General features: G+C 66.9%; 2 protein-coding genes across 2 annotated transcripts in view; one reads left to right on the forward strand and one right to left on the reverse strand.

Annotated features, from left to right (window-relative positions):
- Positions 1–9,224, reverse strand: part of UQCR10 (ubiquinol-cytochrome c reductase, complex III subunit X) — a 149,339-nt gene that overhangs the window by 86,523 nt on the left and 53,592 nt on the right. The gene's annotated exons all lie outside the window — the stretch shown is intronic.
- On the forward strand, positions 3,866–8,469 carry NIPSNAP1 (nipsnap homolog 1). Its single transcript, XM_066562179.1, has 10 exons — positions 3,866–3,958; positions 5,141–5,268; positions 5,385–5,430; positions 5,687–5,781; positions 6,769–6,839; positions 6,929–7,069; positions 7,630–7,661; positions 7,769–7,863; positions 7,946–8,029; positions 8,116–8,469. Exons 1-10 carry the CDS (start codon positions 3,876–3,878, stop codon positions 8,178–8,180), a joined length of 840 nt encoding a protein of 279 aa, XP_066418276.1. The 5' UTR covers positions 3,866–3,875; the 3' UTR covers positions 8,181–8,469.

The following is a 9,224-nucleotide window of genomic DNA, read 5'->3' on the forward strand; positions in this document are numbered from 1 at the left end:
GGGACGGTGGCTGGGACCCGCCAGCAGCGCAAGGGGACGGGACCGCCACCCCGACCGCTGTGGGATAACGGGCTGGGAACTGGGACGAGCACGGGGGAACGGAACAGAAACTGGGACCGGCTCAGAGTTACCGGGACGGAAACGGGAAGGACTGGGATCACTTCAGGGTTACTGGGATGGGAACCGGGACCAGTTCAGGGTTACTGGGATGGAACTGGGACCAGTTCAGGGTTACTTGGACAAAAACCGGGACCAGCACAGGAGGACGGAGCGGACCTAAATCCAGCAGGAGCAGGAGGGGGAAGGGAGCAGCGGGAGGCGAGAATCCCCCCCGACACCCCCGGGGGGACCCAGGCGTCCGGGAGGAGCCCCCGCCCCCGCAGCGGGAAGAACGGGGCCTCTGTCCCCGCGGGGACAATGGGGACATTGATGGGGACCCCCCCGGCCCCCCGCTGCCTCCGCAGGACCCCCCATGGCAGAAAGCGACGGCCCCGCCCGCCGGGACCCCGCTCCCGCTGGCCTCCGCACCCAGGTGGGCGAAGGGGCTGGGGGCACGAGGGGGAACTGGGGAACCACGGCGGGGTGTGGGGGCTTAGGGGGGAGATTTTGGGGAACCCTGGGCACTCAAAGAGGGGCATGTGGAGCATTGGAGTGCACGGGGGAGCCCAGGAATCCATAGGGACTTGTGTGGCACAAAGGGGGAGCTCTGGGCAGCTGGGGGGGCATTGTGGGCTAGAAAGATAAAATGGGGTGGGAGGGCTGGGGGGCTGTGGGGGTGTTGGGGGGCCCTTCCTTGGCCCCCCGCCATGGGTGACCCCCCTGCCCTGCCCAGCCCTGCCGGCCCGTGCCGAGGGTCCACGCCTTTGGAAAGGGGGAGCAGGCGCTGCGGAGGGACCCCCGCACCCCCCCCGCCATGCAGGGCTGGCTGCACAAGCAGGTGAGGAGGGGGGCGTGGGGAGGGGGCTCAGGGGCTGTGTGGGGGTTGAGGTGCGGGATTCTGGGGGGGTTGTGGGTTTTTGGGGGGACCTGGGGTGGTGGGGAGGGTGGGTCTGGTGTGTCAGGGGGGCCATGGGGGTGGATGTGGGGCTGGGGGGGAATCAGAGGGAGTTGGGGGGGGTCAGAGGGTGGTGAGGGAGGGTTGTGGGGTTTGAGGGCTTTGGGGAAATCAAAGACACACGGTCAGATTGGGCAGTGTGGGGCTGTTATGGGGTCTGGGATGGAAGAGGGTGCCAGGGATTGTGGGGTTTGGGGGCTTTAGGGAGATCAGAGACACACGGTCAGACCGGGCAGTGTGGGGCAGTTATGGGGTGTGGGAGGGAAGAGGATGCTGGGGGTTATGGGGTTTGTGGGCCTGGGCGAGTGAGGAGAATGGGGAGATCCGAAGGGGTTGAGGGGTCTGGGGCAGCAGAGGGTCCCAGGGGGATGGGCTGCAGGGGCTCAGCCCCCATTCCCCTCCTCCATCCCTTCTCAGGACAGCTCCGGGCTGCGGCTCTGGAAGCGCCGCTGGTTTGTGCTGGTGGATCTCTGCCTCTACTACTACCGGGGTGAGGGGCACGGGGGGCTGGGACACCCGGGGGGATTGGGAGACCTGGTGTCCCTGGGGGGCAGCGATCCCGGGGTGTCCCTGGGTCACTGGGGGGCTCAGGGGTCCCTGGGGTGTTGGGCATTCCTTGGAGGACCAGAAATCCTGGGGGATTGGGGGTCCCTGGGGTGTTGGAGGTCCCTGGGGCAGTCAGGGAACCCAGTGGGATCAAGGATCTCTGGGACATTTGGGGATCTCTGGGGGAGTCAGGGATCCCCTGGGGATTGGGGGGTCTCTGGAGCATTGGGAATTCCTGGGGATTTGGGGTCTCTGGATGGATCAGGGATTCCCCAGGATCGGGGCTGCCTGGGGGCTTGAAGAGGTCCTTAGTGGGGTTCTAAGGTCTGGTCTAACCCCGGGAGGTTTGGGGGCATCAGAGGAGATCCCCGGCATCCCCCTGATGGTGCTGGAGATCTCGGGGTGCAGATGGGGGCTCTGGTGCCCCCCATTGTGACCTTCCTGTGCCCCCAGACAGCAGCGAGCAGCAGGTGCGGGGCGGCCTCCCCCTGCCGGGCTACGAGATCCGCGTCCTGCCCGCCGCCCCCCGCGCCCCCCGCGCCCCCCAGTTCCTCTTCACGGTCAGCCCCGGCTCCCCGGGACCCCGAATCGGGGGTGAGAACGGGACCCCGACACCTGAGCCCGGTCTAGCAAGGATTCCCCCATTGCCAGGCTGAACATGCCGGGATGCGAACGTACTGCCTGGGGACCGAGAGCGCCGAGGAGCTGCACGCCTGGGTCTGTGCCCTGCGCCGGGGGGCATCGGCCCTGCCCGGGTGAGTGGGGCACGGGGGGCACCCGGGGACACCGGGGGGCACTGAGAGGTACTGGCCCCACCCGGGGAAGTGGGACACGGGGGCACCGGGGGGCACCGGGGGGTATTGGCTCTGCCCAGGGGATTGGGGCACGGGGGACACGGGAGGCACGGGGGCCCCGGGGGAGCATCAGCCCTGCCCGGGGGAGTGGGGCATGGGGGGCACAGAGGGGCACCGGGTGGCACCGGCCTTGCCTGGGTGAGTGGAGCACGGGGGACACAGAGGGGCACTGGGGGGCACCGGGGGGCACCGGGGGGCATTTGCCCTGCCCAGGTGAGTGGGGCACGGGGGGACACCGGGGGCCCTGGGTCCATGGGGGGGCACAGAGAAGGGCTGGGTTTGGAGAGGTCTGGGGGGTCCCAGGCAGCAGGACAAGGTTGGAGAATTTGAGGGTTTGAGGAATCTCGGGAGGGTTTGTGGGGGTCACAGAGCGTTTGGCGGGGTTTTGGGGGCAGTTAACCCTTTAACTCCTGTTTCCCCCCCCTTTCCCAGCTCTGCCCGCTCCCTTTCCCAGCAGGCGCCCCAGGAACCGCGGGGTGCGGATTCTCCCTCGCCCCCATTGCCCACGCACGCCCCGGGGGAAGGGCTCGGGGGCCCACCCGTGTCCCCTCCGTGCTGCCCCCCAGTCCCTCCACTGCCCCACAGCGAGGTGAGGTCTGGGCTGGGGGAGAATAGAAATGGGGGGAAATATGAGGGGAGCGAGTACTGGGGTGATTGTGGTGCAGATCCGTGTGGGGAGGGGGGGGTTATGGGACAGAGCGAGGGGACTGAGAGGTGGGAGGGGGTTATGGGGCAAAATGGCGGGGCTGTGGGGCAGAGGGGGGGCTATCGGCCTGGTGGGGGACTGGGGGGCAGAGAGAAGGGGCAATGGGGCAGGGCGGGGCTGGGGGCAGAGGGGCTGTGGGGCAGGAGCAGCTCCGGGTCCGGCCGGAGCAGCGCTCCCTGTGCCCTCCCGCAGGTGCCCCAAGCCCAGGAGGAGCCCTCGGCGCGGGGATGTCCCCCCAGGGCCGGGGACACGCCGGGGGCACCGCGGGGACACCCCGAGAACGCGCCCGCAGGTGAGACCCGGCCACACCCCCAGCCACGCCCCGGCCACGCCCATTGGTCGAGCGGCCCCGCTCATTCTGGCCCCGCCTCCCCAGAGCGGAGCCCGAGGAAGCCCCGCCCCCTTGGAGAGGCGCCCGAGCCCCCGCCGGAGCGAGACATCGGGACCAATCAGCCACCGGCCTCTCCAACCGCCTCTTCTGATTGGCTGCCGAGCTCCGCCGAGTCTGCGGGCACCGTCCCCGCTCCGGCATCCAATGAGGCGTCGCGGTGGCGGCGGGAGGGGCCGGGGGGGCGTGGCCGGGCGCGCGAAGGTGTGGCCGGGCGGCCAATCAGGATCACGCTGCTGCAGGCCAGCTTCTGAGGGGGCGTGGCCGGGCCGAGGGGGCGGGGCCCGGTGTGCACGCGCGGCGCGCGGCCCCGCCGCGGTGCGGAAGATGGCGGCGGGAGCGCGCGGCGGGAGCGCGGCGCTGCGGCGGCTGCGGGGCGGGGGTGCGGGCGCGGCCCCGCGGGGCGCGCGGTGAGTGGGGACCCCCCCCCCGGGCGGGGACCCCTGGAACCCCCGCCCTGAGAGCCCCCGCGGCATCCCCGGGTCCCTCATCCTTCCATCCCGCTCTCCGCATCTCCCCCGGCGGGGACGCCCCCGCATCCTCCCCCCCGCACCCTGCAACTCCCCCGGACCCCGCATTCCTCCTGTCCCCCGCCGCATCCCCCCGGGTGGAGACCCCACCTCTGAGCCCTTGCGGCCCAGATCTTCCCCGCTCTTCGCGTCACCCGCATCCCTCTCCCCTGAGCCCTCCCATTTCCCCCGGACCCCGCATCCCCCCGGGCCGGGACACCTGTAATCCCCCCTTCCGAGACCCCTGAGCCCCACCCCTGGCCCCGCATCGCCCCGGGAGGGGACCCCCGCACCCCGCTCCCCTGGGCTTCCTGATCCCCCCCGAACCCCGCATCTCCCCCGCTCCCCGCATCCCCCCGGGCGGGGACCCCGCACCCCCCCCGAGCCCTCCCCGGACCCCGCTGCCCTCCCCGAGCCGGCGGGCGGCCCCCGGAGTGGCCCCACGGTCGTTGCCTCGCTGGGGACAAAGGTCTGGCCGCAGCACGGACCCGGGGCCGAGGGGCCCCGTCCCCCCCCCGCCAGTGCCCGACCTTCTCCGGGCACCGGAGCCACCGCTGGGGCTGCTGGGGAGCCCCGGGGGACAGGCTGGGGGCTGCTCCCATCGCCCCACGTCCCCTTGTCCCCTTGCCCGTGGAGGGGTCACCAGCTCTGGAGCAGCCCCTGGGTACAGGGGATCCCATGGGGGGTGTCCCCATGTCCCCTTGCCCGTGGAGGGGTCACTGTCAGTGCAGTGGCCAGTGGGGCTCCTATAGGGGTGCCCCCCTTGTCCCACACCCCCACAGCAGTGTCCTTGCTCTGCTGGGCAGCATGGCCAACCCCTCTGGATGCGTGGGACAGACTGGAACTGGGGACAGACCCAGCCCAGACCCGGGACAGGGCTCCCCGTACAAACTGAGCAGGAGCCCGTGGAGTCCCGGGGCTCCCTGGAGGCCGAACAACAGGGGCAGCTGCCCGCAGGACTGGCAGTGAGGCCTCGGGCTCCTGCTTTGCCGGCCATTCCTGGCCATTCCCGGTGATTCCCGGCCATTCCCGGTGATTCCTGGCCAATCCCGGTGTCCCCCTGCCCCGCTGTCCCCGCTGCAGGGGGTACTCCAGGGATGTGGAGGGCAGCTGGTTCCGCTCCCTGTTCGTGCACAAGGTGGATCCCCGCAAGGACGCACATTCCAACCTCCTCTCCAAGAAGGAGACCAGCAACCTCTACAAGATCCAGTGTGAGTGCTGCTGCCGGGAGGAAGGCAGGCACAGCTGGGTGCACCCCTCAACCAATCCTGGGACCCCCATTCCCGATCCCTCCCCCGTTCCCAGCCCCTTTCTCCTGTCCCTGCAGTTCACAATGTGAAGCCGGAGTGCCTGGAAGCCTACAACATGCTGACGTGAGCACACTGAGGGCCCTTCCCAGCCTCCCAGCAGGGGTTTGGGGTGCTGTTCTGGACTGGCAGGGGTGGGAGGGCTCCTGGAGCTCCTGGGTGGATCTGTGTCCCCTGTTCTGTGCCTCAGTTTCCCTCACTGTGCAATGGATGCATCCCCCCCCAGGCTGTGCCAGATCCTGTTTGGGAGGGCAAAGAGGGGCACTGGGGGGGTTTTGGGCTGCTGCCCCCCACCCCACTGTGCCCCTCTGTGCCCCCACAGAGAGGAGGTGCTGCCCAAGCTCCATTCGGACCCCGACTACCCCTGTGACCTGGTGGGCAACTGGAACACGTGGTACGGCGAGCAGGACCAGGCAGGTGAGGCCAGGCAGCTCCTGCTGCCACAGGCACAGATCTTGGTGGGATTTTGGGGCGCTGCTCCCCCTCTGTTGTAGTGTGTTTTTATACTTTGTAATACTTTGTAACAGTTTTGTTTTTATATCCCCGTATTTTTCCCAAATGCTTTACCCCAGATTGTACCCCCCTCCCTGTACCTGTGCAATCCCTTTCCTTTGCTGAGATCACCCCCAAATCCCCACCCTGGCTCTGTCAGTCACTCACCATCCCATCCCCTCCATCCAGAACTTTCGGTCCAGGACATCGAGTGATCAGCCAGAGGCCAGGGGTCAGCCCCACAAGTGTTACCCCAGATCCTGTCCTAAATGTCCATTCTCAGTACCCATCCCTCAGGGTCACTCATTGGTCAGTAAATGTTCTCTACTTTAGGTTTCCACCTCCCTTTAAATGCAACCTTGGCACCTCTCCTGGGGCTCAGCAGGAGCTCCCTGAGGTTTGTGGGGCTCCCCAGAGCTCCTGAAATAAACCTTGGATTAACCAATGCTGAGAGTCCACCCCTTCATCTTCCACCGTTGTTCCAGCATCTCCTCTGCTGCAGGCGATCAGCCTGGCTGTCCTTCTGTACCCCAGGGATCAGCCTGGCTGTCCTTCTGTACCCCAGGGATCAGCCTGGCTGTCCTTCTGTACCCCCAGGGATCAGCCTGGCTGTCCTCTGTCCTTCTGTACCCCAGGGATCAGCCTGGCTGTCCTTCTGTCCTTCTGTACCCCCAGGGATCAGCCTGGCTGTCCTTCTGTACCCCCAGGGATCAGCCTGGCTGTCCTTCTGTCCTTCTGTACCCCCAGGGATCAGCCCAGGGCACAGGAGAGTGCCCCCCCTCACTGTTCACTGTGTTGGGGCTGGCTGGGGTTCCCTCAATGGCACTCAGAGGGACTCAGAGGGACTCAGTGGCACTCAGGGGCACTCAGAGGGACCAGAACCCCCTTGCCCACCCCCTCCCGTCTTTGCAGTGCACCTGTGGCGCTTCTCGGGCGGGTACCCGGCGCTCATGGACTGCATGAACAAGCTCAGGCAGAACAAGGTAATGCCGGGGTGGGGACCCCCCCGTGCCCCACAGCGCTGGTCCCTGTCACCCCTGTCACCCGAACCCCCGGCTGGGGCTGTCCCCAGGAGTACCTGGAGTTCCGCAAGGAGAGGAGCCGGATGCTGCTGTCCCGCAGGAACCAGCTGCTCCTGGAGTTCAGCTTCTGGAATGAGCCCCAGCCCCGCCAGGGACCAAACATCTACGAGCTCAGGACCTACAAGCTGAAGGTGGGGATCAGCCTGTGCCTCAGGAGGGGTCTTCAGGCTGGTGTACTCCAGTTTTGGGGGGCAGACCCCCAAAGAGACCCCATCCCATGCTCCCCTCAAGCTCATGGATACATCCAGCACCAAGAGAGACCCCATCCAATGTCCCCCCCCAAGCTCCTGGATCCCCCAGCACCACTGGGCACCCCAAGACAAGGCCCAGCCCAGCCCATGGATAACCCCCAGGGCCATTGGGGGCCTCATCCCAAGCCCCTGAAACCCCCCAGTGCTAAAGTGGACACCATCCCATGACCCTCCAAGCCTATGGATGCTCCCAGTGCCACTGGGGAGCCCATCCCCAGCCTCCCCCAAGCCCATGGATCCTCCCACCACCACCAATGACTCCATCCTGTGCCCCTCCCAATCCCCTGTGTGCCCCCCACCCATTGGGGATCCCATCCTAAGCTCATGGGTACCCCCAGAGCCACTGGGGACCCCATCCTAAGCCCCCCCAACCAATGGGTACTCCCAGTGCTGCTGGGTGAGCAGGGAGGTTCTGACTGGTTTTCCTCCCCTGTTTCCAGCCAGGCACCATGATTGAGTGGGGCAACAACTGGTAAGGCACTGATTTCCCAGCACGGAGGGACCCAAGGAGGGAGAAGTTCCCTCTGGAGAAGGGGGGACCCCTGGGGCAGCCCCCCACGTGTCCCCTGCTCCATGCAGGGCTCGGGCCATCAAGTACCGCCAGGAGAACCAGGAGGCAGTCGGGGGGTTCTTCTCCCAGATCGGGGAGCTCTACGTGGTGCACCACCTCTGGGGTAAGGGGGGGTCACCTTGAGGGACCCCCGGCCTGGGGGCTGTGCTGGGGGGCTCAGGGTGCCCCCCCTGCTCTCCCCACAGCCTACAGGGATCTGCAGTCCCGGGAGGAGACCAGGAATGCGGCCTGGAGGAAGAGGGGCTGGGATGAGAACGTTTATTACACCGGTGAGTGGGACCCCCACCCGCTTTGGGGACCCCCTGGTGGTGCTGGGAACCCCCTGGCCTCACCTCTGTGTCCTTTGCTCCCCCAGTGCCGCTGATCCGGACCATGGAATCCCGGATAATGATTCCCCTGAAGATCTCCCCCCTGCAGTGATTGGAGGCCGGGCCAGGGGGGTCTCCCTGCACTCCCAGGGGCTCCCTGGCCCTGCCCTGGCCCTGCTGGGGAAGGGTGGGGAGGTTCTGCTCCCCCCGGCTCCCAGCTCTCTCCCCCAGCCCATTTTGGGGGCTTGAGAGCAGGGGGGGGGAGGTGGGAGCCCCCCCATCCTGTGGGGGTCCCCAGGATGGTGCTGCTGGGGGGGCTGTAGAGGTGGGGGGGGGGCTTAATTGCTCCTGATGAGCCCAGCGGGTGCCTTTGCTGCCAATTAAATATTTAATATGCTAAAGCCTCTCTTGGGGTGGGGAGAGCAGGACTGGGGGTGCTTGGTGTGACCCCCCCTCCAGGCTCGTGTCACTCAGGGGCTGCCCTGCCCCATGTCGTGGGTGATTCCTGCACCAAAGGACCTCCACCCATGGGTGCTGGGATACACTGAGGGACCCCCAAAACCCCAGTGCCATTGGGGACCCCTTGCCAAGCCCATGGATACCCCCAGGTGCCATCAGGGACCCCATCCCATGCTCCCCTCAAGCTCATGGATACATCCAGCACCAACAGAGACCCCATCCAATGTCCCCCCCTCCCAAGCTCCTGGATCCCCCAGCACCACTGGGCACCCCAAGACAAGGCCCAGCCCAGCCCATGGATAACCCCCAGGGCCATTGGGGGCCTCATCCCAAGCCCCTGAAACCCCCCAGTGCTAAAGTGGACACCATCCCATGACCCTCCAAGCCTATGGATGCTCCCAGTGCCACTGGGGACCTCTTCTCATGCCATTCTGAGCCCAAGGATCCCCCCAGTGCCATTGGGGACCCCATCTCCAGCCTCCCCCAAGCCCATGGATCCTCCCACTACCACCAATGACTCCATCCTGTGCCCCTCCCAATCCCCTGTGTGCCCCCGACCCCATTGGGGATCCCATCCCAGGCCCATGGGTACCCCCAGTGCCATCAGGGACCTCATTCCATGTCCCCCAAACAATGGGTACTCTCAGTGTCATCAGGGACCCTGTCCCAAGCCCTCCCATCCAATGGGTATTCCCAG

Source organism: Molothrus aeneus, chromosome 18 (assembly GCF_037042795.1).
Source record: "Molothrus aeneus isolate 106 chromosome 18, BPBGC_Maene_1.0, whole genome shotgun sequence".
NCBI lineage: Eukaryota > Metazoa > Chordata > Aves > Passeriformes > Icteridae > Molothrus > Molothrus aeneus.

What these genes read in the sequence shown, in the direction of transcription:
- NIPSNAP1 (XM_066562179.1), top strand. Translation starts at nt 3,876, where the DNA reads ATGGCGGCGGGAGCGCGCGGCGGGAGCGCGGCGCTGCGGCGGCTGCGG. An exon ending in GCGGCCCCGCGGGGCGCGCG is followed by an intron (nt 3,959 to 5,140) that starts GTGAGTGGGGAC and finishes TCCCCGCTGCAG; the next exon opens with GGGGTACTCCAGGGATGTGG. An exon ending in ATTGAGTGGGGCAACAACTG is followed by an intron (nt 7,662 to 7,768) that starts GTAAGGCACTGA and finishes TGCTCCATGCAG; the next exon opens with GGCTCGGGCCATCAAGTACC.